The sequence below is a fragment of the Girardinichthys multiradiatus genome, chromosome 5 (genome assembly GCF_021462225.1).
Source record: "Girardinichthys multiradiatus isolate DD_20200921_A chromosome 5, DD_fGirMul_XY1, whole genome shotgun sequence".
Taxonomy (NCBI): Eukaryota; Metazoa; Chordata; class Actinopteri; order Cyprinodontiformes; family Goodeidae; genus Girardinichthys; species Girardinichthys multiradiatus.
Window position 1 is genome coordinate 6,442,888 of NC_061798.1, and position 22,612 is coordinate 6,465,499.

Below are 22,612 nucleotides of genomic sequence, written 5' to 3' on the forward strand. Positions count from 1 at the left end.
GATAAAGCGGAAGACGACGAGACGAGAGACTCATAAAGTCATGACTGCTGAGAGCTAAGGGAATGGATGGCTCAACAGAGCTATGACTCTGTGTAAGTTTAGCAACTGTACTAAAGAGAGACCTAGGATTATTCTTGTTCTCGTCTATTAATGATGAGAAATAAGCTGTTCTAGCTTGGTGAAGTGTCTTTTTATTCAACAGTAGGCTATTTTTCCAGATTAAGTAAGAATCCTCTAGGTGTGTAGAGCACCATTTTCTCTCCAATTTTCTAACATTGTGCTTTAAAGTACGCAGCTCTGAATTAAACCAGGGAGCTAGCCTCCTATGAATAATTAGCTTATTTTTCAAGGGGGCTGCATTGTCTAATGCACCACACAATGAGGAAGTAACACTATGAACAAGAGAATCAATTTGTGAAGGGGAAGAAACAAAATTATTGCCCTCCACTGTGTTTTTCTGTGATAATGAGGAAATCAAAAGTGAAACAGATTCTTTAAAGGTGTTACAGCATTGTCTGATAATGATCTACTATAATTAAATTTTCTTTCAGGTTAAATTAAACTCAAAGGTTATTAAAAAATGGTCTGACAGTGCAGGGTTATGAGAAAATATTGTTATGTCTTTACACTCAATGCAATATGTCAGCACAAGGTCCAGAGAATGAAGACAAAGGTGGGTAGGTTTGTTAATGTTTTGAGCAAAGCCAATTGAGTCTAGGATAGCATTAAAGGCTATATTTAAGCTATCACTTTAAGTGTCAACATGAATGTTAAAATCCCCCACTCTAATAACCTTATCTGTATTTAACACTAAATCAGATAAAAGGTCTGAAAACTGATCTAAAAATTAAGAGTAAGAGCCTGGTGGATGGTACAAAACAACAAACAGAAGTGGTTTTAGTGCTTTGCAATTTGGATGAGGAAAACTAAGGATTAAATATTCAAAAGAGTTGTAGCTATTGATTGGTCCTGGTCTCGTCAATAAATTGGACTGAAAGATGGTTGCTACTCCTCCTCCTCGCCCAGTATTTCGAGGAATGTGAAAATTTAAATAATTAGTAGGAGCTGACTCATTTATAGTAACATAATCCTCTTGCTGCAGCCAGGTTTCTCTGAGGCAAAATAAATAAATCTGATTGTCACAAATCAGGTCACTAACTAGCAAAGTCTTTGAAGAGAGAGATTTTATGTTCAGTAAGCCACATTTAATTGTTTTATTTTTCTTTTTAGTCTGAGTTGTGGTTATTTTTATTAGATTTTCCTGATTTCCTTGTTTTATATTATTTTTTAATCTATTCAATTTTGGCCGTGGGCAAGACACTGTCTTAATTTTATATCTTTATGTTTGAAGCCTGAAATGTGGCAAGAGGTTGAACAGTTCAAAGGGGCCGAATACTTTCGCAAGGCACTGTATATTGTAAATATGCACAAACAATAACCAATTACCATGTTTGCAATGAATCTTCTCCTAACGAAATGAGGAGACCAATGCTACAGAACTGATGATTACATGAAGCAATTCTTTCTCATGCTTTTTAACATTTTAGTAATGAAACATGTTTTACTTAGCCTGTTTTCATGAAACTGATTTTTTCTAACTTCTGTCAGATCCTCCAAAAGGCTCTCTGTATCTTGTCCAGAGTTGCAACAGGGACTGATTGCTCTCAGCTGTAAGGTTAATTAAAATTCCAGGCATCTCTGAGGGAGTTAAGGTTTATCTGTGCTTGATGAGGGAAGATCTGATGCAGGCCATATAGATGAACTTAGTCCCAGATTAAGTGTTCCCTGTTTTTCTGATGATGTGAACAGTTGATAGAAGAGGTTTTGCACATGCTCGCCACATCCTCTCTAACCTAAAGTTTAGATGTATTTTTTTAACAGTAGTACTAAGCCTTTAAAATACATGAAGTACACAGATAATATGCATTTACCTCTGATTGTGGACATTTCTTCCAGTGTTGCCAGATTTTTAAATTCTCCTTCCCTCGATTCCCCTACTCAGCATTCTCCTGTCACAGTGGATCCACATTTTATTAATTGGGTTCATCGGGATCCAGTGTCATGCTCCACCTTTCCCTCAGTATGTAAACTGTCTAGCTTCATTATTCTTTGTGGGTTTCCTCTGTTAGGCTGCCCGTGCTACAGGTCATGTTCTTTATATCTTTTCATTAAATCTGCTACCTTGCTGAGCCTATGCCTTTCTGTGCATTTTGGTCCTACTCCTAATTAAAAAAACTTGACAAACATTATTTCTAGAAATGCATTCAGCCATCTAAATATATCATTGTAACTATGCCAGGCCTGTGTGTAACCATGTAATACCGTCATTGAAATACGCCAAACCAAAGAAGAAGGTGTGACACAAGCACTTAAAGCTTAAAGATGTTATGTCTGATATGATTGTTGTCAGATGTTAGGTTAGAGATGTGCCTTGGGCTGTTACAGTAGTAATAGTTGCATAGTGGTTAACTACATGAAAATCCAAAAAATTAAAACAGCTGGGGGGAAAAAAAGATCATCTTAACCAAATTTCTGATTAAACAAAAATATTTGGGGCCTCTATATCCATGGGACCACCGTCTCTCTGATCCTGCCCAGCCTAAATAAATTGTTTACAACTTCCACCCCAAGATAATTAGTGGCCCCCATCTGGTCATCCCATACAAACTTTCTGGGCATGCCCCTGGGTATTGACCGTTGTTTTCTGCACTGCCCCTTTCTGATTTTCATCAATGAGCTGATTCTGCATTCACCTGCTGCTCACTTTCCTTATGTAATTCTATCACATACATTTTGGGTTGCAGCACTCTTGATATCCCGTTTCCCCTGCATTGACGTCACTGACTCCCCCACACACACCTCCTTCATACAGCAGGTTTACTGAATAACGACCAACACTTTTTATTTACACCTGCGCCACGCATGAAACACTTCATCGCGTCCTGGTCAGCGGCTATTTGTGGACTCAAATCTTATTAAGCGACTAGACTGGCTGCGGCGCTTTGGGACTGTGTATATGTAGGCTCCAAGTAGGGGTTGAGGTGTGAGTTGGAGACGCTCGTAAGAGACGCAAGAAGGCGTGAAAGTCGGACTGCAGCGCGGTTACAGTCGCCTCGAGGTATCCTGTCGCACCTTCCTCTTTTAGCCTGTATCCCATTTACTCTGCAGTCTTTCTGTTGGGTCAAGACGCCATTTTTTCTTTCTGAGGACGCTAGTTATTTTCTGAAGGCAACACAACAGCGGCGGGACCATGCTGACACTGCTGACGTCCATGTATCTTGTGGTGCGGGCTGTTTCCCACCAGGTGAGTTTCAAGCAGCACACAGCACAGCTGCCTGTTAGAAATACCCGCCGCTGGAACGGAGTTGACCGCGCCTCTTTGAACGCACCACGGCAGAGAAATTCTTGTGTTAAACCTGAGGCGACCCAGTCTGTCCATACGTGTCTATGTTAAATGTGTCTGTCACTTTATCTTTTTTTTTTTTTTTTTTCTCACTACAGTCGTAAGAGACGTGGAGTATAAAGGGCCCTATATAAGTGGTTAGAGAGGCCTTTAATATGAAGGAATGAAAAAATAGCCCCGTAGTCACTATGTCGTGTATGTAGCTTCGACAATGGACCCTCTTTCTTATTTTGTCATAATTTAAGTCAAATTCTGCAGTTTTGACGAGGAATTTAATCCTGTGGTAAGTCAAAGAATGTAACTCCAACAACATCCGTTCGAAGTCTTCAAAATAAAAGCCTAACATAAGGCTAACCTTATATTTGTTATGAAGCACTTTAGACAGACAGAGAGATGTAGATATAGATATATAGAATTTGAACGTTTTCTGTTAAAAAACACATATCAACAGAAACGACAATAATAATTAAGCAATAAGCATGGCTCTTTGTATTGTTTTTTAATGACTCATTTAGAGATTTAGGTTTATTTCAAACTTTTTTTAAGACACATTCATGTAGGCTATATCAAACCTAATCTTTATTTAAATGAAAACTAGTGTGACACAATACTATAAAATCATACAATGGGAATAATGTTCAAATTGACTAAATCATTTGTGATAGATCCACATTTTTTCTCAACTATGTTTTTTCTAATCTGTCAGTATGACCTTTCCAACACTCTTTGTGACCTACAGCATCTTTGGCACAAATCATCGTCAGTTGTGAGAATCAACAACAGTGAGGCTTCTTGCAACAGGCTGAATATATATTATGAGCATTCAAGGTGCAAATTAATAACACGTTAATACATTGTTAAGTAATGTAAATCAAGGCGCTGAAATAAGACCTCAATGTTTATTTAGTTGATTTTTTTTATTTGCTAATAAAAGTATTTCCTGTGCTGTGAGAAAATTGACTGGAGTGTCCCCCAAAACAAACAAAAGCTTAAGGAGCGTTTCTAATTTTATTTTAAAGTTTCCATTTTTAGATTTCCGGTTGTGTTATCTGCGTTTTCTAGTATCCTGCAGCAGCTGAACGAACTGCAGTTTATCAGCACCGCGGTCAGTTCCCCACACTGCTGAACTGCTGCAGCTATGAGTCTGAGTAGCTTTATGGAAACAGAACTTGAAAATCCAACATGGCTGCTGTGTCCTTGACCTGTTTACGCACTGGCATCAATTTACCTGAAAACACCTGAAGGGAAATTATTCCCTTTTGGCTCTCTAAGACGGAGCCTCCTACCCCTGAGGCATGTTTCCCAGCCTCAGCACATCTGATTTTAAAGAGTGAGTTACTTCAGCAGCTTGTCATTGAATTTTCCTGTTAGTTAGACATCAGTTTTGAATCCTGCCTGCTGCAATGCTCCAAGAACCAACGACATCTGATACATTTATCAGCCACATCCCCTCCTTCTGTCAGTTGTTTTTCACACTCTGCATCTGAGCAGCAGCCTAGGGTTGTGCACACTAGTGGATAAATACAGCAAAGAAGGCAAACTTAAAAACACAACTGAAATTGGAGCTGGTAAGTCGACTGTATTAAGGTCTTTGTTTACCTAAAGGTACCATTAAATATGCTCATCAGAGTCACTTAACAATGAGTCTGTTTATTCATACATAACAGCCTTTCTTTGACTTCCTCAGAGCGTAAGAAGTGTATTTCTGATTGTACTATTAACAAAAACAACTTCTGCTCTGGACCCCTGATTTCTTGACTGTTCCTTGTAAAACAGTTGTCTTACTGCTTCACACTAGAAGGTCAAACAAGATTCATTACAAGGGCTTATTTCCTGCCACGCACCATATAACAGTTTGGCAACCTAACAGATTTACAGTTGAACCAAGAGACTTCCTGTAGATGTGGAAGACTTTCAGTTTTAGATTAACGTAATCATCTAATTCAACCCAGAGAACCTGGGATGAATAAATTACTATTTTTTTTATTTTCAGTACAAATTACTTTTTATTTTTATTTAGGAGTTCTTAAATCCATCACACAGAAAATAACATCAATAGAACACCAGTATTCTATTTTTGTAAATGTCTATTTTAAACTCCATTGGGCCTTTATGTTATTTTAGTTTTATGTAACTTTAGCTTGGTTTACACAAATAGCATTTTTTTCTTCACATCTTTTTAAACTAAACAGATTGCATTCAGTATATATATTATTTGAACACACAACCATTGCAATTTAATTTCTGTTTATAATAAATCCTGATGTTCTGGAAGAGAACCCTGGTCATTGTTTAGTGTTAGGGCATGCGAGATAGAGGACCCCGGAATGCAGACTAGTAGGCAGCATGACGGTAAGTAAAAAAAAAAGGATTTAATTAACAAAAAACTCTCTTACAAGAAGAGGCAGGAACAAAACAATAAACGAGCAGGCAAAACAGGCATGGCATGATCCAAAAAACAAGAAATGAGCATGATCTGAGAGGAAGGCATGAGCATGATTTGAAAATGATTAGGCGATGAATAACTGAACAGGTGTGTATTTATGGAGCGTGACCAGGTGAAACAAGACAGATTAATAGGTGCAGGTGATCTGAATAAACTTAATTGACAGAAGAACAAAACGTGGCTGGAGCAAAACAGAGACTCTTGAACACAAACTAACAAAAACTAGAAAAACATGAAACAGGACCATAACCAGATCCAAAAACCAAACTTGACAAAACATGAACGAGACGACAAAACTAAAGCATGACCAGAAAAAACAAACAGAAACATGATTCAAAAATCTGACAATAATAATAATAATAATAATAAACAGAAGAACGATTCAAAACCTTAACTGTGAAAAACATAAAGAAAAAACCCGAAACCAAAAAACCAAACAAACCCAAATCATAACAGTTTAGTATGTCTGTAAAGGTTTCAACAGAGAGATAAGGAATATTACAGTTAATAACTGGCACACTGGATAGGATTTTCTTTTTTGTTCAGTGAGTCCTTAATGATTTCTGGAATAATGCAACTACATTGTTTTGGTCGCTTGGAAATTTCATCTACACTACATGGCAGTGATTGCTCTATTTTAGGAAGCAATTTAGTGATTATTTACCCTTTAAATGTACCACATTAGAAACTGAGTTTAGAGAGCATCACTCTATATCAGAGGAACGTCAGTATTTACAGAGTTTATGTCATCTTATTTCGGTTTAAAGAATTAAATTAAAATTTCAGATTTTTTGCAAATGATGGATTAATGGGTTGTTTGCCTTGTGTGTTGCCCTGCGATGGACTGGTGAACTGTCCAGGTGTACCCCGCCTCTCGCCCATAGACTGCTGGAGATAGGCACCAGCTCCCCCACAACAAAACCGAGTTTGTTGATGTTGGGATCAGGGCTCTGTGGGGACCATACCATCACTTCCAGTAAATCTTGTTCTTCTTTATGTTGAAGATAGTTCTTAATGACTTTGGCTGTATGTTTGGGTTTGTTCACTTAGCATTTTGTAAAAATAAACAATCATAATTTATATTTCATAAAGCATTGATTTTAAGCCATTCTTCTTGCAGGTCACTACCAGGTCACTATGTGATACTGGTGGAGGAAAACGTTTCCTGACTCGCTCCTCCAAAACACCCCAAAGTGGCTCAATAATATTTAGATCTGGTGACTGTGCAGGCCATGGGAGATGTTCAACTTCACTTTCATGTTCATCAAACCAATCTTTCACCAGTCTTGCTGTGTGTATTGATGCATTGTCATCCTGATACACGGCACCGCCTTCAGGATACAATGTTTGAACCATTGGATGCACATGGTCCTCAAGAATGGTTCGGTAGTCCTTGGCAGTGACGCGCCCATCTAGCACAAGTATTGGGCCAAGGGAATGCCATGATATGGCAGCCCAAACCATCACTGATCCACCCCCATGCTTCACTCTGGGCATGCAACAGTCTGGGTGGTACGCTTCTTTGGGGTTTCTCCACACCGTAACTCTCCCGGATGTGGGGAAAACAGTAAAGGTGGACTCATCAGAGAACAATACATGTTTCACATTGTCCACAGCCCAAGATTTGTGCTCCTTGCACCATTGAAACCGACGTTTGGCATTGGCATGAGTGACCAAAGGTTTGGCTATAGCAGCCCGGCCGTGTATATTGACCCTGTGGAGCTCCCGACGAACAGTTCTGGTGGAAACAGGAGAGTTGAGGTGCACATTTAATTCTGCCGTGATTTGGCCAGCCGTGGTTTTATGTTTTTTGGATACAATCCGGGTTAGCACCCGAACATCCCTTTCAGACAGCTTCCTCTTGCGTCCACAGTTAATCCTGTTGGATGTGGTTCATCCTTCTTGGTGGTATGCTGACATTACCATGGATACCGTGACTCTTGATACATCACAAAGACTTGCTGTCTTGGTCACAGATGCGCCAGCAAGACGTGCACCAACAATTTATCCTCTTTTGAACGCTGGTATGTCACCCATAATGTTGTGTGCATTTCAATATTTTGAGCAAAACTGTGCTCTTACCCTGCTAATTGAAATGACACTAAAATGACAGGCGTTTCAGTTTCATTGTCCAACCCCTGTATATATATATTCAGCAATGTATATGTATATGCATACATTTGAAAATTGATGTTTACAAAGGCTCTGCAAATACTGCAAATAATCTGACTGAACTTGAACTAAATTGCAAGGAGGAATGAGCAAAGTTTTCAGATATGTAAAGCTGCTACAAACATGCCTTAAGAGATTTATAGCCATAATTTCAGTGAAAGATAACTTCATACAGTGGAAAGCTCAGGAGACCAAATACAAATGCATGCCACAGTTTTCAGATTTTAATCTGAAGAAAAAGTTGAAACCCTGTATCTTTTAGGTGGCTTAGAAAGTTCATAGCGGTTCAATTGTTAGTGTCACTGGTGTCTTGCAGCCAAAAGGTAATGGGTTCAAATCCCAACCGTTACCTCTTCTTTCTGTATTGAGTTTGCATGTTTTTACAATGCAGTGGTTGGGTTCTTTTATAGTTACTGCAGTTTCCCTATGTTGCCAAGAAACATGCATGTGTTTGGTTAATTGGCTTCTCTAAATTCCCCTCAGGAGTATGTATCTTAATAAAATACACTGAGATTTGTGGTTGTAATGAGAATAAAATCAAGGGGGGGTTATACTTTTGTAGTGCACTCAGCCTTATTAGATGCCTTTTTTGCAAACGTTTATGCTGGCTATTCCAAGAGGTTCCAGGATTTCTGAAACATATATACTTAGTGTAATTTCAGTTGGTCTTTTTTGTCCCAAAGTTCAAGCATAGGGATCTTAAAAGTTTTTGAATAACAATGGAACCTAATGGACTTGTGTCTTTCTCATAAATTTCTCATAAAAACGTTGCAATATTTATGGTAGGGGAACAGACTTATTTATTTCATTGTTTTGTCCATAAATACAGTGCTCAAAAAAATAAAGGGAACACTCAAATAACACATCCTAGATGTGAATGAATGAAATATTATAATTGAACGCTTTGTTCTGTACAAAGTTGAATGTGCTGACAACAAAATCACACAAAAATCATCAATGGAAATCAAATGTATTAACCAATGGAGGCCTGGATTTGGAGTCACACACATAATTAAAGTGTAAAAACACACTACAGGCTGATCCAACTCTGATGTAATGTCCTTAAAACAAGTCAAAATGAGGCTCAGTATTGTGTGTGGCCTCCATGTGTCTGTATGACCTCCCTACAACGCCTGGACATGCTCCTGATGAGACGGTGGATGGTCCCTGAGGGATCTCCTCCCAGACCTGGACTAAAGCATCCGCCAACTCCTGGACAGTCTGTGGTGCAACGTTACGTTGGTGGATGGAGCGAGACATGAGGTCCCAGATGTGCTCAATCAGATTCAGGTCTGGGGAACGGGCGGGCCAGTCCATAGCTTCAATGTCTTCATCTTGCAGGAACTACTGACACACTCCAGCCACATGAGGTCTAGCATTGTCCTGCATTAGGAGGAACCCAGGGCCAACCGCACCAGCATATGGTCTCACAAGGGGTCTGAGGATCTCATCTCGGTACCTAATGGCAGTCAGGTTACCTCTGGCGAGCCCATGGAGGACCATGCAGCCCTCCAAAGAAATGCCACCCCACACCATTACTGACCCACTGCCAAACCGGTCATGCTGAAGGATGTTGCAGGCAGCAGATCGCTCTCCACGGTGTCTCCAGACTCTGTCACGTCTGTCACATGTGCTCAGTGTGAACCTGCTTTCATCTGTGAAGACCACAGGGCGCCAGTGGCGAATTTGCCAATCCTGGTGTTCTCTAGCAAATGCCAAGCGTCCTGCAAGGTGTTGGGCTGTGAGCACAACCCCAATTTGTGGCCTCATACCATCCTCATGGAGTCGGTTTCTAACAGTTTGTGCAGACACATGCACATTTGTGGCCTGCTGGAGGTCATTTTGCAGGGCTCTGGCAGTGCTCCTCCTGTTCCTCCTTGCACAAAGGCGGAGGTAGCGGTCCTGCTGCTGGGTTGTTCAATTCAATTCAAAAATACTTTATTAATCCCAAAGGGAAATTAAATGTTGTTGTAGCTCATATTATGAAGGTTTCTTCAAAGAGCCGTTGTAGATGCTGATGGCTGTGGGCAGGAAGGATCTCCTGTAGCGCTCCATCTTACAGCAGATCTGAAGAAGCCTCTGACTGAAGACACTCTGTTGTTGTAGGACAGTCTCATGAAGAGGATGCTCAGGGTTCTCTATAATGTTCTTCATTTTATGAAGAATCCGTCTTTCCACAATGATCTCCAGAGGTTCCAGAGGAGTCCCCAGAACAGAGCCAGCCTTCTTTATCAGCTTATTGAGCTTTTTTAAGTCCCTGGCTCTGATGCTGCTTCCCCAGCAGATGATGGTAGAAGAGATCACACTCTCCATGACAGACTTATAGAAGATATGCAGCATCTTGCTGCAAACACTGAAGGACCTAAGCTTCCTCAAGAAGTACAGTCTGCTCTGTACCTTCTTGTAGATGGCTTCACAGTTGCATCTCCACTCTAGTCTGTTGTCCAGGTGAACACCGAGGTATTTATACTCCTCCACCACCTCCACTTATTCTCCCATGATAGAAATAGTTTTTGACTTATTCCTGTTTCTCTTAAAATCTACAATCATCTCCTTTGTTTTAGTCACGTTCAACATGAGATGATTGTTTCCACACCATGCCACAAAGCGGTCCACCACCTTCCTGTACTCATCTTCTTGTCCATCTCTGATCCACCCCACGACTGCAGAATCATCTGAGTATTTCTGCAGATGACAGGAGTCTGTCTTGTACTGGAAGTCTGAGGTGTACAGAGTGAAAAGGAATGGTGAGAGTACAGTCCCCTGTGGTGTTCCTGTGCTGCTGACTACCTGGTTAGACTCACAACCCTTCAGTCTCACAAACTGTGGTCTGTTTGTCAGGTAGTCTTTGATCCAGGAGATTGTTGAGGCCTCCACCTGAGTCTTCTGGAGTTTCTGACAAAGCAAATCAGGTTGGATTGTATTAAATGCACTGGAGAAATCAAAGAACATGATCCTCACAGTGCTGCTGGCTTTGTCCAGATGACAGTGGGTTTGTTGAAGCAGGTGTATGATGGCATCTTCAACTCCAACTCCACAGCGATAAGCAAACTGAAGGGGGGTCCTGATGGTTTACTGTTTGCTTACTCAGGTGGGCCAACAGGAGTCTCTCTAGGACCTTCATGATGTGAGATGTCAGGGCAACAGGTCTATAGTCATTGAGGACTGATGGGTGAGTTTTCTTTGGTACCGGAACAAGACAGGAGGTCTTCCACAACACCGGAACCTTCTTCTGGGTCAGGCTGAAGTTGAAGAGGTGCTGCAGAATCTCACAGAGCTCTGCACAGCCCTTCAGGACTCTAGGGCTGACATGATCTGGACCTGCAGCCTTGTTCTGGTTCAGTCTCTCCAGTTGCATCTTCACTTAACTTCTTGAGACACACAGGTGGAAGCAAAGGAAGCATCAGCATCTTCTGATATGGTTGAAGGCAAACATGTAGAAGCAGAAGGGTCTAGGGCTGAGGTGGAAGATAAAACATTTGAGGTGTTACTGGACAGCTGTGGGTCCTGTGGGTTAAAGGAGGGTGGAATGTCTGTTTGGCTGTGAGCAGGAGAGGAGGATGCAAAGCTTGTTTCTGAACTGAACCCATTGAAGAATGGGTTCAGTTCATTGGCTCTGTCCAGACCTCCATCGGTCTGATCATCCTTCTGCTTGAAGCCTGTGATCTTCATCCCTGTCCACACATCTCTGATATTGTTTTGCTGGAGCTTGCTCTCCAGCTTCTTCTTGTACACCTCCTTGCTGTCTCTTATCTTGACTTTAAGTTGCTTCTGTATACTTCTCAATATTTCTTTGTCTCCCTCTCTGAGGGCTCTTTTTTTCTTGTTAAGCAGGTCCTTCTGGTCACTGGTGATCCAAGGTTTGTTATTGGGGAAGCATCTCACGGTTCTGGTGGGGATGATGTTATCCACACAGAAGTTTATATAGTTGGTTACACACTCAGTCATGGCATTGATGTCCTCTCCATGTGGCTGGCACAGTGCGTCCCAGTCTGCAGCCTCAAAGTAACCTTGCAGAGCTTCTTCAGCTTCCTGTGACCATTTTCTCACAGTCCTCTTTATTACAGGTTGCCTCTGAACAAGGGGCTTATATTTCGAGCAGAGAAAAGCAAGATTGTGATCTGATTTGCCTAGAGGAGGTCTTGCTGTAGAGATGTATGAGTCCTTGACATTTGCATAAAACAAATCCAATTGTTTTCTCTGGTAGAGCAGCTGACAAACTGTTGAAACGTTGGAAGTGTAGCAGAGTGAAACGTGGTTAAAATCACCAGAAATTGCCACAAAAGCATTGGGGTTTTGTGTCTGTAGCTTAGCAACAACTGAGCTGATGGCATCACATGCAGTGTCGGCAACAGCGGAAGGTGGAACGTAAACTGTTGCCAAAATAACACTGGTGAACTCTCTGGGTAAATAATATGGACAAAAACTTACTGCCAAGAGTTCAATATCTGGACTGCAGAGACGACACTTCATAGTAACATGTCCTGGATTACACCATCTGTTGTTCACAAGTACTTCCAGTCCACCTCCTTTACATTTGCCGCTCCTCTTTAAATCTGTGTCTGCTCATATGGTTAAAAAGCCCGGCAGAGAGACGCTGGAGTCGTGGATATGATCCTGCAGCCATGTCTCAGTAAAACACATAATACTGCATGCCCGGTACTCTGTCTGGGTCCTTTGTAGGGCTTGGAGTTCATCCAACTTGTTTCCCAACAATCTCACATTGCCCATCTTAATCAACGGAAGAGATGGTGTGAACTTCCTCCTCTCTCTTCTCTTAGCTCCTGTTCTGCATCCACGGCGTCTCCTTTTCAACTCATCAGGGATTTGGGGTTGTAGTTTAAAAATTATTTGAGCTTTTGGGATATTAATCAGCTGCTCCCGGTTGTAAGAAACAACCCCGTTACCATGGCAATGCATCATAACAAATGTCCAAAAATAGAAAGTATTAGGAAAAATCCTCCAAGCTGCACAGCATCTGACACCGGAGGACAGTTGTCCAAAAAAAAAAATCAACTGTATCCACCACAAGAGGAAGAGATCCCAAAAAAGAATAAATCAGAATCAAAAGTAACAGAGCTACTACAACCTGCTGTCACTTTGAGTGGCGCAGATGCCCTCCTATGGTCTTCTCCACGTCTCCTGGTATACTGGTCTGTCTCCTGGTAGCGCGTCCAGGCTCTGGACACTACGCTGACAGACACAGCAAACCTTCTTGCCACAGCTCGCATTGATGTGCCATCCTGGATGAGCTGCACTACCTGAGCTACTTGTGTGGGTTGTAGAGTCCGTCTCATGCTACCATGAGCGTGAAACCACCACCAACATTCAAAAGTGACCAAAACATCAGCCAGAAAGCATAGGTACTGAGAAGTGGTCTGTGGTCCCCACCTGCAGAACCACTCCTTTATTGAGTGTGTCTTGCTAATCACCAAAGATTTCCCCTGTTGTCTATTCCATTTGAACAACATGTGAAATTGATTGTCAATCAGTGTTGCTTCCTAAGTGGACAGTTTGATTTCACAGAAGTTTGATTCACTTGGTGTTATATTGTGTTGTTTAAGTTTTCCCTTTATTTTTTGAGCAGTGTACTTGTATTCATAACCTCCCTCGCAGTTAAATCTTGTTAAAGCCAGTCTCAAAGCAAGTTATGTAATTTCTCTGTTGGCCACAAGGTGTCACTGCTGTGCAGCTTAAAGAAACTAAAATATAAGTATTTTCAGAAAATCGTTAACTGTATGAGGGCGCGGTTTGATCAGAGCAATGCATTCTGGGGAAATGTGTTCATTTTAAAGTAGTTGCAGTCAAAAAGAGTGCAAAAGCATTGCAAGACGACTACAAGTCCCGTATTTAAGCGGGGAGGGACATTTCAACGTCTGCCTTCAATACACGGATAGAGGTGACCCCTCCGTCTACCAGTCCGACTCTGAGCAAGGAGAACAGCAGCCGAGCAAACGCAACTTCATCATTTAGTAGAAATGGTAAGAGGAGCTAATTATGTATAAATATCATTTTATCACGTTCGAACGTCTTTCGAAATTATCAAATTTTTCCACGTAGTCGGTGGTAACAGCGCTCCTTAGATCTCACTTTATGCTAAAATGCTGATATTATTTCAATTCAATTCAAAAATACTTTATTAATCCCAAAGGGAAATGAAATGTTGTTATAGCTCATATTCTGCAGGTTTCTTCAAAGAGCCGTTGTAGATGCTGATGGCTGTGGGCAGGAAGGATCTCCTGCAGCGCTCCGTCTTAACATTTGTGGTGTTGAGTGGAGCTGCTCTGTTAGCTGAAACAGAAGTGAAGGGCAACCCGGAATGTTGCGCAGGTATCGCAGCTTGGTAATGAGAGCCTGTGGTACAATGCAAACATAAACATGAAGTTAGCATCGAAAGGAAGCGTTGTGAAGCTGCTGCTCGCCGGGATTTTCATACATCTGCATCCGCCCTGACATGGGCAGGCGGTGGCGTGACGCAAGCGTCACCATGACATCACGGAGCCTTTTTTTATTTTATCCTGTCCGATCAACCAATCAGGGCACTTTTTAACAAGTTGAATCATTACAAAAGCGCACAGTTGGAGATTTGTTTTTCTGTTGGAAAACTACCTGTTGGCTGTTTTGTCAACAAGCAGGATATGAACCGCAGGGTAATTTTTGGATGCACGGAAACAGATCAAATGTAAAACTAGGCTGAATGACTTGGGTTGATATGCAAAGTCGTTCTGTTGTGTTCAGTGAATTTAATGGAGTCTCCTTCATGTGAAGGACAGAGCTCAGCTGCAGGGCTAGTTGCTGATAATGACCTTGTAAACCAGGAGTCAGCAGGGTTACAACCACGCTCTGCTAGCAGACAAATAATGTTTCCTCTCAATGAGTGATCCGACCTGCAGAACAACGCAATGGGCTGCTGCCATATGACATGTCTTATTAGTAACTAGGTCAGGTACTCATATGAACCAATCCTGATTTTTTTTTCCCCCTTCAGGCTGAACCAATCCGTGTTGTGGTGACTGGTGCTGCTGGCCAGATTGCATACTCCCTGCTGTACAGCATCGCAAAGGGAGATGTGTTTGGGAAGGACCAGGTAAGATGTACTCCCCGCTTTGATTATATAACCTTCACAAAGCAGCAGCAGTAGACCCCTTTCCCCATGAACCCGATCACTGCACAGCTAGGACATAGTGCTTCTTATGTGCTGTTATGTAATGGGATTACAATGAATCACGTGCATTCACTGAAAGGCTGCCCTTGATTTACTTGCTGCCCTGTTCGGTGATGTGGAGGAGGGAAAGAAAAATACGGCTTTAAAAATGACCCCAAGAAGGATCAGAATCAGCTGGAGGTGGAAAGTTTTGTACTAACCTCAATCAGAACCCAATGAAAACATTTCATCTGTATCAGCTTCAGGAGAGTCCTTGAAACTTGCAAAATTGTCTCAAAATGTATTGTATGCTTTTATTTGCTCAAAATGTAATAGTGTTGAACACATTGCAGCTGAGTAAGTAGGAAAAATATGTTTACCAAGCCTTTGCAGAAGTAATAATACATCTTTAAGCTTTTTTTATGGAACTGTAGGTGATAAACCAACACACAAATAGCACACAATTGCAAAGTGGAAAGTCTGAAAAGTGTGGCATATATTTATTTTTGTGCCCCTTTACCCTGGCAATTATAAATAAAATCCATTGCTGCCCATTCCTTTCAGAAATTGGCTAAATGGTAAATTGCACATCCATGATTCTGTTGACAGGACTATTAGTCATGTGCTCCACACATCTGGTAGCAAGAAGAGAGCATTGTTAAAAAAGCCAACTCCTGTTTACAGTTGGCCACAAGCCAAGTAGGAAGCACACAGAAAGTGTGTGATTGGGTCATGTGAGACCATAAATTAACTTATTGTGGTAGTCTAACAACTCATGCTAAGGCTGTAAAAACATGGAGAACTTCATTCTTTTTAAAACAGTATTCTCAACACCCTCTTACATATTTGGGAATGTATGACCTGTTGTTTGTTAGTGCTTGATTAATTCCCCTCTTGGCTCCCTCTTCTGTTAACATCCTCCTAAAATCAGTTCTCTGTCCTTTCATCAGCCAATCATCCTGATCCTGCTGGATATCCCCCCGATGCTGCCCGTGCTGGATGGGGTGGTCATGGAGCTGCAGGACTGTGCTCTCCCACTGCTGAGAGGTGAGCCCACACAGTGTTTTCCTTTCATTTAATGAAACTTGTTTCTCTAAAGTTTTAGATTTTTGTTCTGTTCTTGGACCTTTTGACTGAAGATTTCTGTATAGTTTCTTGCTGTTGCACTTAAACATGTGGTCACATCGGGTCCCTCAGGATGTTATCAGAGAGAAAAACAGACGATACAAACACATATTGCTTTCATCTGGGCTGTCCTTCAGAACTGCTGCTCCTGCACACTGGAGGAAGGAGTGTCAAAAACAAGGCTTTTGATTGGATGGTGGTTCAGGCACCACAGCAGCCAATCAGAGCTGTGGTGGTACAACAATGAACTGAGCAGGAGTGAGCACAGATTGAAGTTCAGTCTGATAGCAGTTGGATTAGGTTGACCAAGCAAACAGCAGGAATTAATCTGGAGGACCTACTGATGTTTCTCTGAGACTAAAGGGACAAGTAGCATAGTTTGCATGCAGAGTCAAACACCATATTAAGAAGATTACGCCAACATAATTTATTTGGTTGGAAGAGACTGATGTGCACAGAGGTGGCAGGGTTCATTACCTTCCTAACAAAATGTTTGGGGCCATTAAACATGTCCCACACTTCTATCTCTGCCCTCTACAGAGGTCATCCCCACTGACAAGGTGGAGGTGGGCTTCAAGGACATCGATGCCGCCATCCTGGTGGGCTCCATGCCCAGGAAGGAGGGGATGGAGAGAAAGGACCTCCTTAAAGCAAATGTGGCAATCTTCAAGACACAGGGAGCTGCTTTGGACAAGTATGCCAAGAAGACCGTAAAGGTGATGCCTCTTTGGACCTGGTCATGTGTTAGTACTGTGTCTATCGAGCCACAGGGGAATAGTGTCCCAGAGGTTTAGTTGAGTGACTTTGAGTGATTTTATTCTTACAAGTTATCTGGTGCTAACAAAACAGGACTTGAAAGTGCTGAAGTGGGCTCCTTTCATCTGGAAAAACTCTTTCCTTTCACAAAGCCAGCAGCTTTTTTTCTGCTGTTACATTAAATGTGGGTTTAACAGCTTCATGTTGCTGCCAAAAGCACAGTCTACTATATTGTCAGCCTGCAGCATGTAATTCTTCTGTCAAGCACTGTGTGAATGCAATCAGACAAGATATGTCCAGAGATCAAGGTTTGACATATGGCAACTCGCTGAAGAAAGTAAAACAGCCTAATGTCAAAACTCAAAGTAGTTTACTCTAATATTTAATTATTTAGTTTTTCACCCTGGGCCAGAATGGTGTGGATATCTTTTTGTACTTAATAAGTGAAATAATCAATTGGAAACTGCTGCATGTATTTACTCCGGTTATCTCTGTCTGATATTGATTTATGATCTAAAACATTTTAAGGGGGTAAATACTTATTACGGCACTGTATCTATAGTCAGCTTTCAAGCACAGAGTTGATGCAATAAGAATAAAACAGCCAATTCAATACATACAGACATACCATGTGAAATTAGACTATTATCTCAAAGGGTTGTTTCTGGGGATATAAACTTACAGTTTGTGATATTATGGTGCTGGTCCGTTATTTTTTAAACTGTATTAAAACTATTGCTCCTCGGCCACCGGGGGCGCCGTTTGCCATTTGTTTAACAGGTGCTTTTGCAGAAAGTCCTGCTTCTGAGATGTACATATGTGTAAGGGGCTGCTTGATGAAGCAGAGATGTTGCCTTTCTCACACAGATGTTCGGTTCTTGTCCCATCAGGTCTTGGTGGTTGGAAACCCTGCAAACACAAACTGTCTGATTGCCTCCAAGTCTGCTCCATCTATCCCCAAAGAAAACTTCTCCTGTCTGACCCGACTGGACCACAACAGAGCATGCTCCCAGGTACATCCAGCTTTCTCCTTTTATTAAAGATGACCCTAGTTCATGTGCAACACAACTTCCTTCTCTTTGTAGAAACTGTTTTTTATTATAAGCTCTTTAGAAAGTACAGAAGCGCCTTACGCTGCCCTGCTGTCACAGCTAAAGTAGCTAAGCAGACAAAGCTTCACATATCTTCATCTACAAAGGTTCATATTTGATGGTGATCAAATAATGAATGTTACAAATAATATGGAAATAAAAACTGTTATTTATTTGAAATGAAATCAGAAACTGGTTGCACTGTAATTATAAAAGTAGCTATTCCCACATAAGAGATTCAACAATAGCTGGATGTACTTGGACTAAACAGCTGGGTAGCCTTAATCAAACCATTTTTAAACTGATCACAAGAAAAGCTGGTTTGACTTTTAGTTTTTTGGTTCATGAGCTTTATGTTTTAAATAAGCTTTTTGTCCTTCCTGATGGCACATGTATCATCCAAGATATGAATTACAGGAGAAATGGTGAACAGATTGTTCAGGTTGCATGAGATATAGCTGTTCTCAATGGGTTGGTCACCTGATACCAGAATATTTGGGATGTACTGCAGGGGGAACACTGATTTTTAAAATAACTGATCTAGCTTGAAACTTCTAAATGGACTATACAGTAAAATATCAACCATGTTCTTTCTTAAACAACCATGGAGAAGAAACTGCCCCCAGTTAAAGATCTGGTTACTCTCCTGTCTAGAGTTCATGATTGCTAAAACAGAAAACAACAGAACATGTGGTTCTGTGTAAGATTAGACTGTTGAGTCTATCTAGTTTTGATAGCAGATGTGGAATGATCAGGTTTGACTGATAAGGGAACAAACTGTATCAAAAATGTGAGATACAAACATCAACATGTAGTATCTTGTAGAGTTCAACAAACCCACTTTTTGTTCCTAATAATTCTGTGAATCCTTCATTCAATTGAATTAAATTCAAAAATACTTTATTCATCCCAAAGAGAAATAAAATGTTGTTGTAGCTCATTTTATACATGTTTCTTCAAAGAAAAGACATCATTCATGACATTGTTTTAAAGCAGCATAAATAACCTTTTTGAATTTAAAAACATGCATTCTGTTTCACTGAAAATCAGAAGCACCACGTTTTTATTTTCCATTGTAGGAGATCAACATTTCTCTTCCGAATTCATTAAGCAGTTTAAAATATTTATCTGACCTGCAGGTGGCCATGCGTTGCGGCGTGTCCTCCAACAACGTGAAGAACGTCATCATCTGGGGGAACCACTCCTCCACTCAGTACCCTGATGTCCATCATGCCAAGGTAAACGTCGGCGGCGCTGAGAAGGCTGCGTATGACGCTGTGAAGAATGACGCCTGGCTCAGAGGAGACTTCATCTCTGTGAGTGCTCTGCCTCTTGTCAAAGAAGGGTTGGAAAAGAGGGTGTAAAAAAATAAAGGCCTATTTGAATTTGTCTTCCTTCCTCCTGCAGACGGTGCAGCAGAGAGGTGCCGCCGTCATCAAGGCCAGGAAGCTGTCCAGCGCCATGTCAGCTGCCAAGGCCATCTGTGACCACATGAGGGACATCTGGTTTGGCACGAAGGAGGTCAGTGTGTGCAGAAAGGAAATGAAGTTATGACTTTGACAAAAATATTCACTTTCAGAAGAAATGCTGCGTTGTTCCAATCCAGCTGTGGAATGTTGTAACAACTTTAAAAGGTTTTGTTGTATCGGACTATGATTCACTTCTCAGCAGCAGGAGCTCTTTCACTGCCTAATTGTGTAGAGAAAGATAACATATGTTATATGTATTGAAAGATATCTCTCTACCAGCTTTACCAGTATTTAGATCTGGACTTTGACTGGGCCAGTCTACCACATGAATATGTTTTGATTTAAACCACTCAGTTGTAGCTGTGGTTGTATGTTTAAGGTTGCTATCATGCTGGAAGGTGGACCTCCATCCCAGTCTAAAGACTTCCACAGCATTCTTCAGGCATTGCCCTGTAATTAACTGCATCCTTTGTTAATCAACTCTAATTAACCTTCCTGTTTCTGCTAAATGAAAGTCCCCACAGCATGATTCTGCCACCACCATGTTTCACGTGCTGAGATGCAGTGTTTAGGATGGTGTTTGCATCTATGGAAATGGTTACATTTTGGTTCTTTCTTTCCAGAACTCCTACTTCAACATGCTTTCCATGTCTATAACAGGACTTGTGCCAAACTATAATAGGAGTTGCCAATTGCCACTCTCTTGCAACTCTTCCATATTTATAGTTGTCTTATCAATAGAGATATTCAGCACCCTGAGCTTAAATCCCTGCAGCTCCTCCAAACCTTTTATGGGATTCTCAACTGCTTCTCTGATGTGTCCTCTCCTTGCCGGCACCATCAGTTTACTCCACTCCGTTTGCAGACGATGGACTGAATAGAGCTCTATGAGATGTTCAAAGCTTAAGCCATCCATCACCAAGCTCCTTCATATCTGTCTGACCTCTTCCACATTAAAACTCCCTCTCAGTCTCTTAGGTCAGCCTTCTCCTTCAGCCTCATGGTGCCTCCTGCTTGTCTGACCACTAAGGGATGTAGGGCCTTCAGCCGATCTGCCCCCACCACTGAAATGCCCTCCCTCCTGACATCAGAAACACTGCCACTCTCTCTCTTTTCAAATCCCGGCTGAAAACTCACCTGTTCAAACAAGCATTTTACCATGATTAAGCACCATGGTCCTATTATTATTGTTCTCTGATTTTTACTTTTATTGTTTTTTACGTTTGTGAGGTGACATTGTCTGCACTGAAATGTGCCTTTTTAAATAAAATGTATTAATGTTATCATTATATCCCTGACCTGATCTGCTGTGTTCCTTGTTCTTGTTGATGCTGTTTGTTCACTGATGTTCTCTAAGACCTTCACAGAGCTGCTAGATTTAGGCTGAGATTCAACTACACATAAAAGTAGAAAGAAACAATCAAACTTCGTAACACTGCCCAATGTTGTTTTTATTCATCTAAAGAGTTTGTTTGGTTTCCTCCAGGGTGAGTTCATCTCCATGGGTGTGTATGCTACTGGAAACTCCTATGGCATCCCAGAAGACCTCATTTACTCCTTCCCTATCCAGATCAAGGTGAGCTGGTGCTGTAGCTCAAGACCTTTCCAGTATGAGAATGAGTTATGGATTCAAGCTTTATTCAACAGAATTAGATTATTAATAATTGGTAGAATCCTTTAAACATTGGAATTTGTTTCTCTTCTTGTCAATTTCTAAAAATATTCTCCACAATTATCTTTACAACCTTCAACCATCTCAATTGAAGGATGTTTTTTTTTTTTTTGCCTGTTAAACTGAGACGTCTGAGGAGAAAACAACTTGTTTCTAAACCTTCAGGTATCACACACCAAGTAATATTTGAAGTACAACAACAAATAAGTGTTGTCTCTGTCATCATTCACAGAACAAGACCTGGAAAATAGTGGATGGGCTCCCCATCAATGACTTCTCCCGAGCCAAGATGGATGCCACAGCAGCTGAGCTGGTGGAGGAGCGAGACACAGCCCTAGACTTCCTGTCCCAGTGACTATCGCCGTCTGCTGACCAACAGCAGCTCGTAAACCCTCCAAAAGCTGGCTGTTCTCGGCTCTGAGGATGTCCTCCACTGTTATGCCATCTGAGCTGGAGTCTTTGTGTCACCTCTGAGTGTACATGTGGGTGTGTGTGCGCTCGTGTAACTTGGCCCCTTCATCAGGTTTCCAGAAAACCTGTTATAACCTCCACAACCTGGCCTCCTCTGTGTGCAAGACACCTAGAGAATGTCTGTTAGTAGATGAAAGCACAGAAACTGTAACAAACCATCCTCTCTTCAATAAAACTAAGAAATCTGACTGACCCTCTCCAGTCTCATACTTATCACTAACTCTACTACACAGCATCAGCCTGCTCCTAAAGTTCTTTGCTTGTTTTAAATTGAGCAGAAACATAAGCTTAAAGTCTTAACATATGATAACAACATGGCTGGTTTACATTTTATACTCACTTGGATCACACAGAATTACTTTTGTCTGCCAGTTGCTTGCAGTAGCTGATAGTAACCACATGGGAGCAGCGCAATTTCAAATTTCATAGAAAATGGCTGAAGCTGGGAATTTCTGACATTTTTATCCAGATGTGCTTTTGTGTGTTTTCCCAGCTCTGCATGCTCTACTGTTCATCTCAGCCTTATTTCTTTACCCTGGAACACTATTGAAGGTTTTTTTTTATTTTTTTTATTTTGCTATAGTTGAAACGTCCTATAAAGTTGGCTTAACTTTAACATACAGCAACATCATTGCAAAGCAGAATTTACAGATAGTAATAAAGTTAAATGAAAAGTGTGAGGAAGAGCAAAGGCAAATATACAAGAGTGATTTAAATTATGCAGTAAGAGTCACCACCTAAATTTTGTCAGACATTGTACAGAGCAAATGCCCCCACAACTCCCCACCCCTCATTGGTGTTGCGACTGTGCAAATGCCATTAGGGACTGTAAGAAGGCAGGGATGAATGTGTCACCGTGATGG

General features: G+C 41.2%; 1 protein-coding gene across 3 annotated transcripts; it reads left to right on the plus strand.

Annotated features, from left to right (window-relative positions):
• The first annotated feature begins 2,907 nt into the window (after positions 1–2,907).
• Positions 2,908–21,937, plus strand: LOC124868429 (malate dehydrogenase, cytoplasmic-like). 3 transcript variants are annotated; one of them, XM_047365686.1, is made up of 9 exons: positions 2,908–3,304; positions 15,010–15,108; positions 16,116–16,212; positions 16,831–17,006; positions 17,937–18,059; positions 19,277–19,453; positions 19,545–19,658; positions 21,093–21,182; positions 21,511–21,937. In XM_047365686.1, exons 1-9 carry the CDS (start codon positions 3,251–3,253, stop codon positions 21,631–21,633), a joined length of 1,053 nt encoding a protein of 350 aa, XP_047221642.1. In that variant the 5' UTR covers positions 2,908–3,250; the 3' UTR covers positions 21,634–21,937. The 3 variants fall into 3 exon arrangements, with proteins under 3 accessions (XP_047221642.1, XP_047221644.1, XP_047221643.1); XM_047365688.1 differs by lacking the exon at positions 2,908–3,304 and adding an exon at positions 13,848–14,002; XM_047365687.1 differs by lacking the exon at positions 2,908–3,304 and adding an exon at positions 14,650–14,671.
• Positions 21,938–22,612: the final 675 nt, after the last annotated feature.

Coding starts and splice junctions, on each gene's coding strand:
- LOC124868429 (XM_047365686.1), top strand. CDS start 3,251: ATGCTGACACTGCTGACGTCCATGTATCTTGTGGTGCGGGCTGTTTCC. Junction 15,109..16,115: donor ATGTGTTTGGGAAGGACCAG/GTAAGATGTACT, acceptor TCCTTTCATCAG/CCAATCATCCTGATCCTGCT. Junction 17,007..17,936: donor ATGCCAAGAAGACCGTAAAG/GTGATGCCTCTT, acceptor TTGTCCCATCAG/GTCTTGGTGGTTGGAAACCC.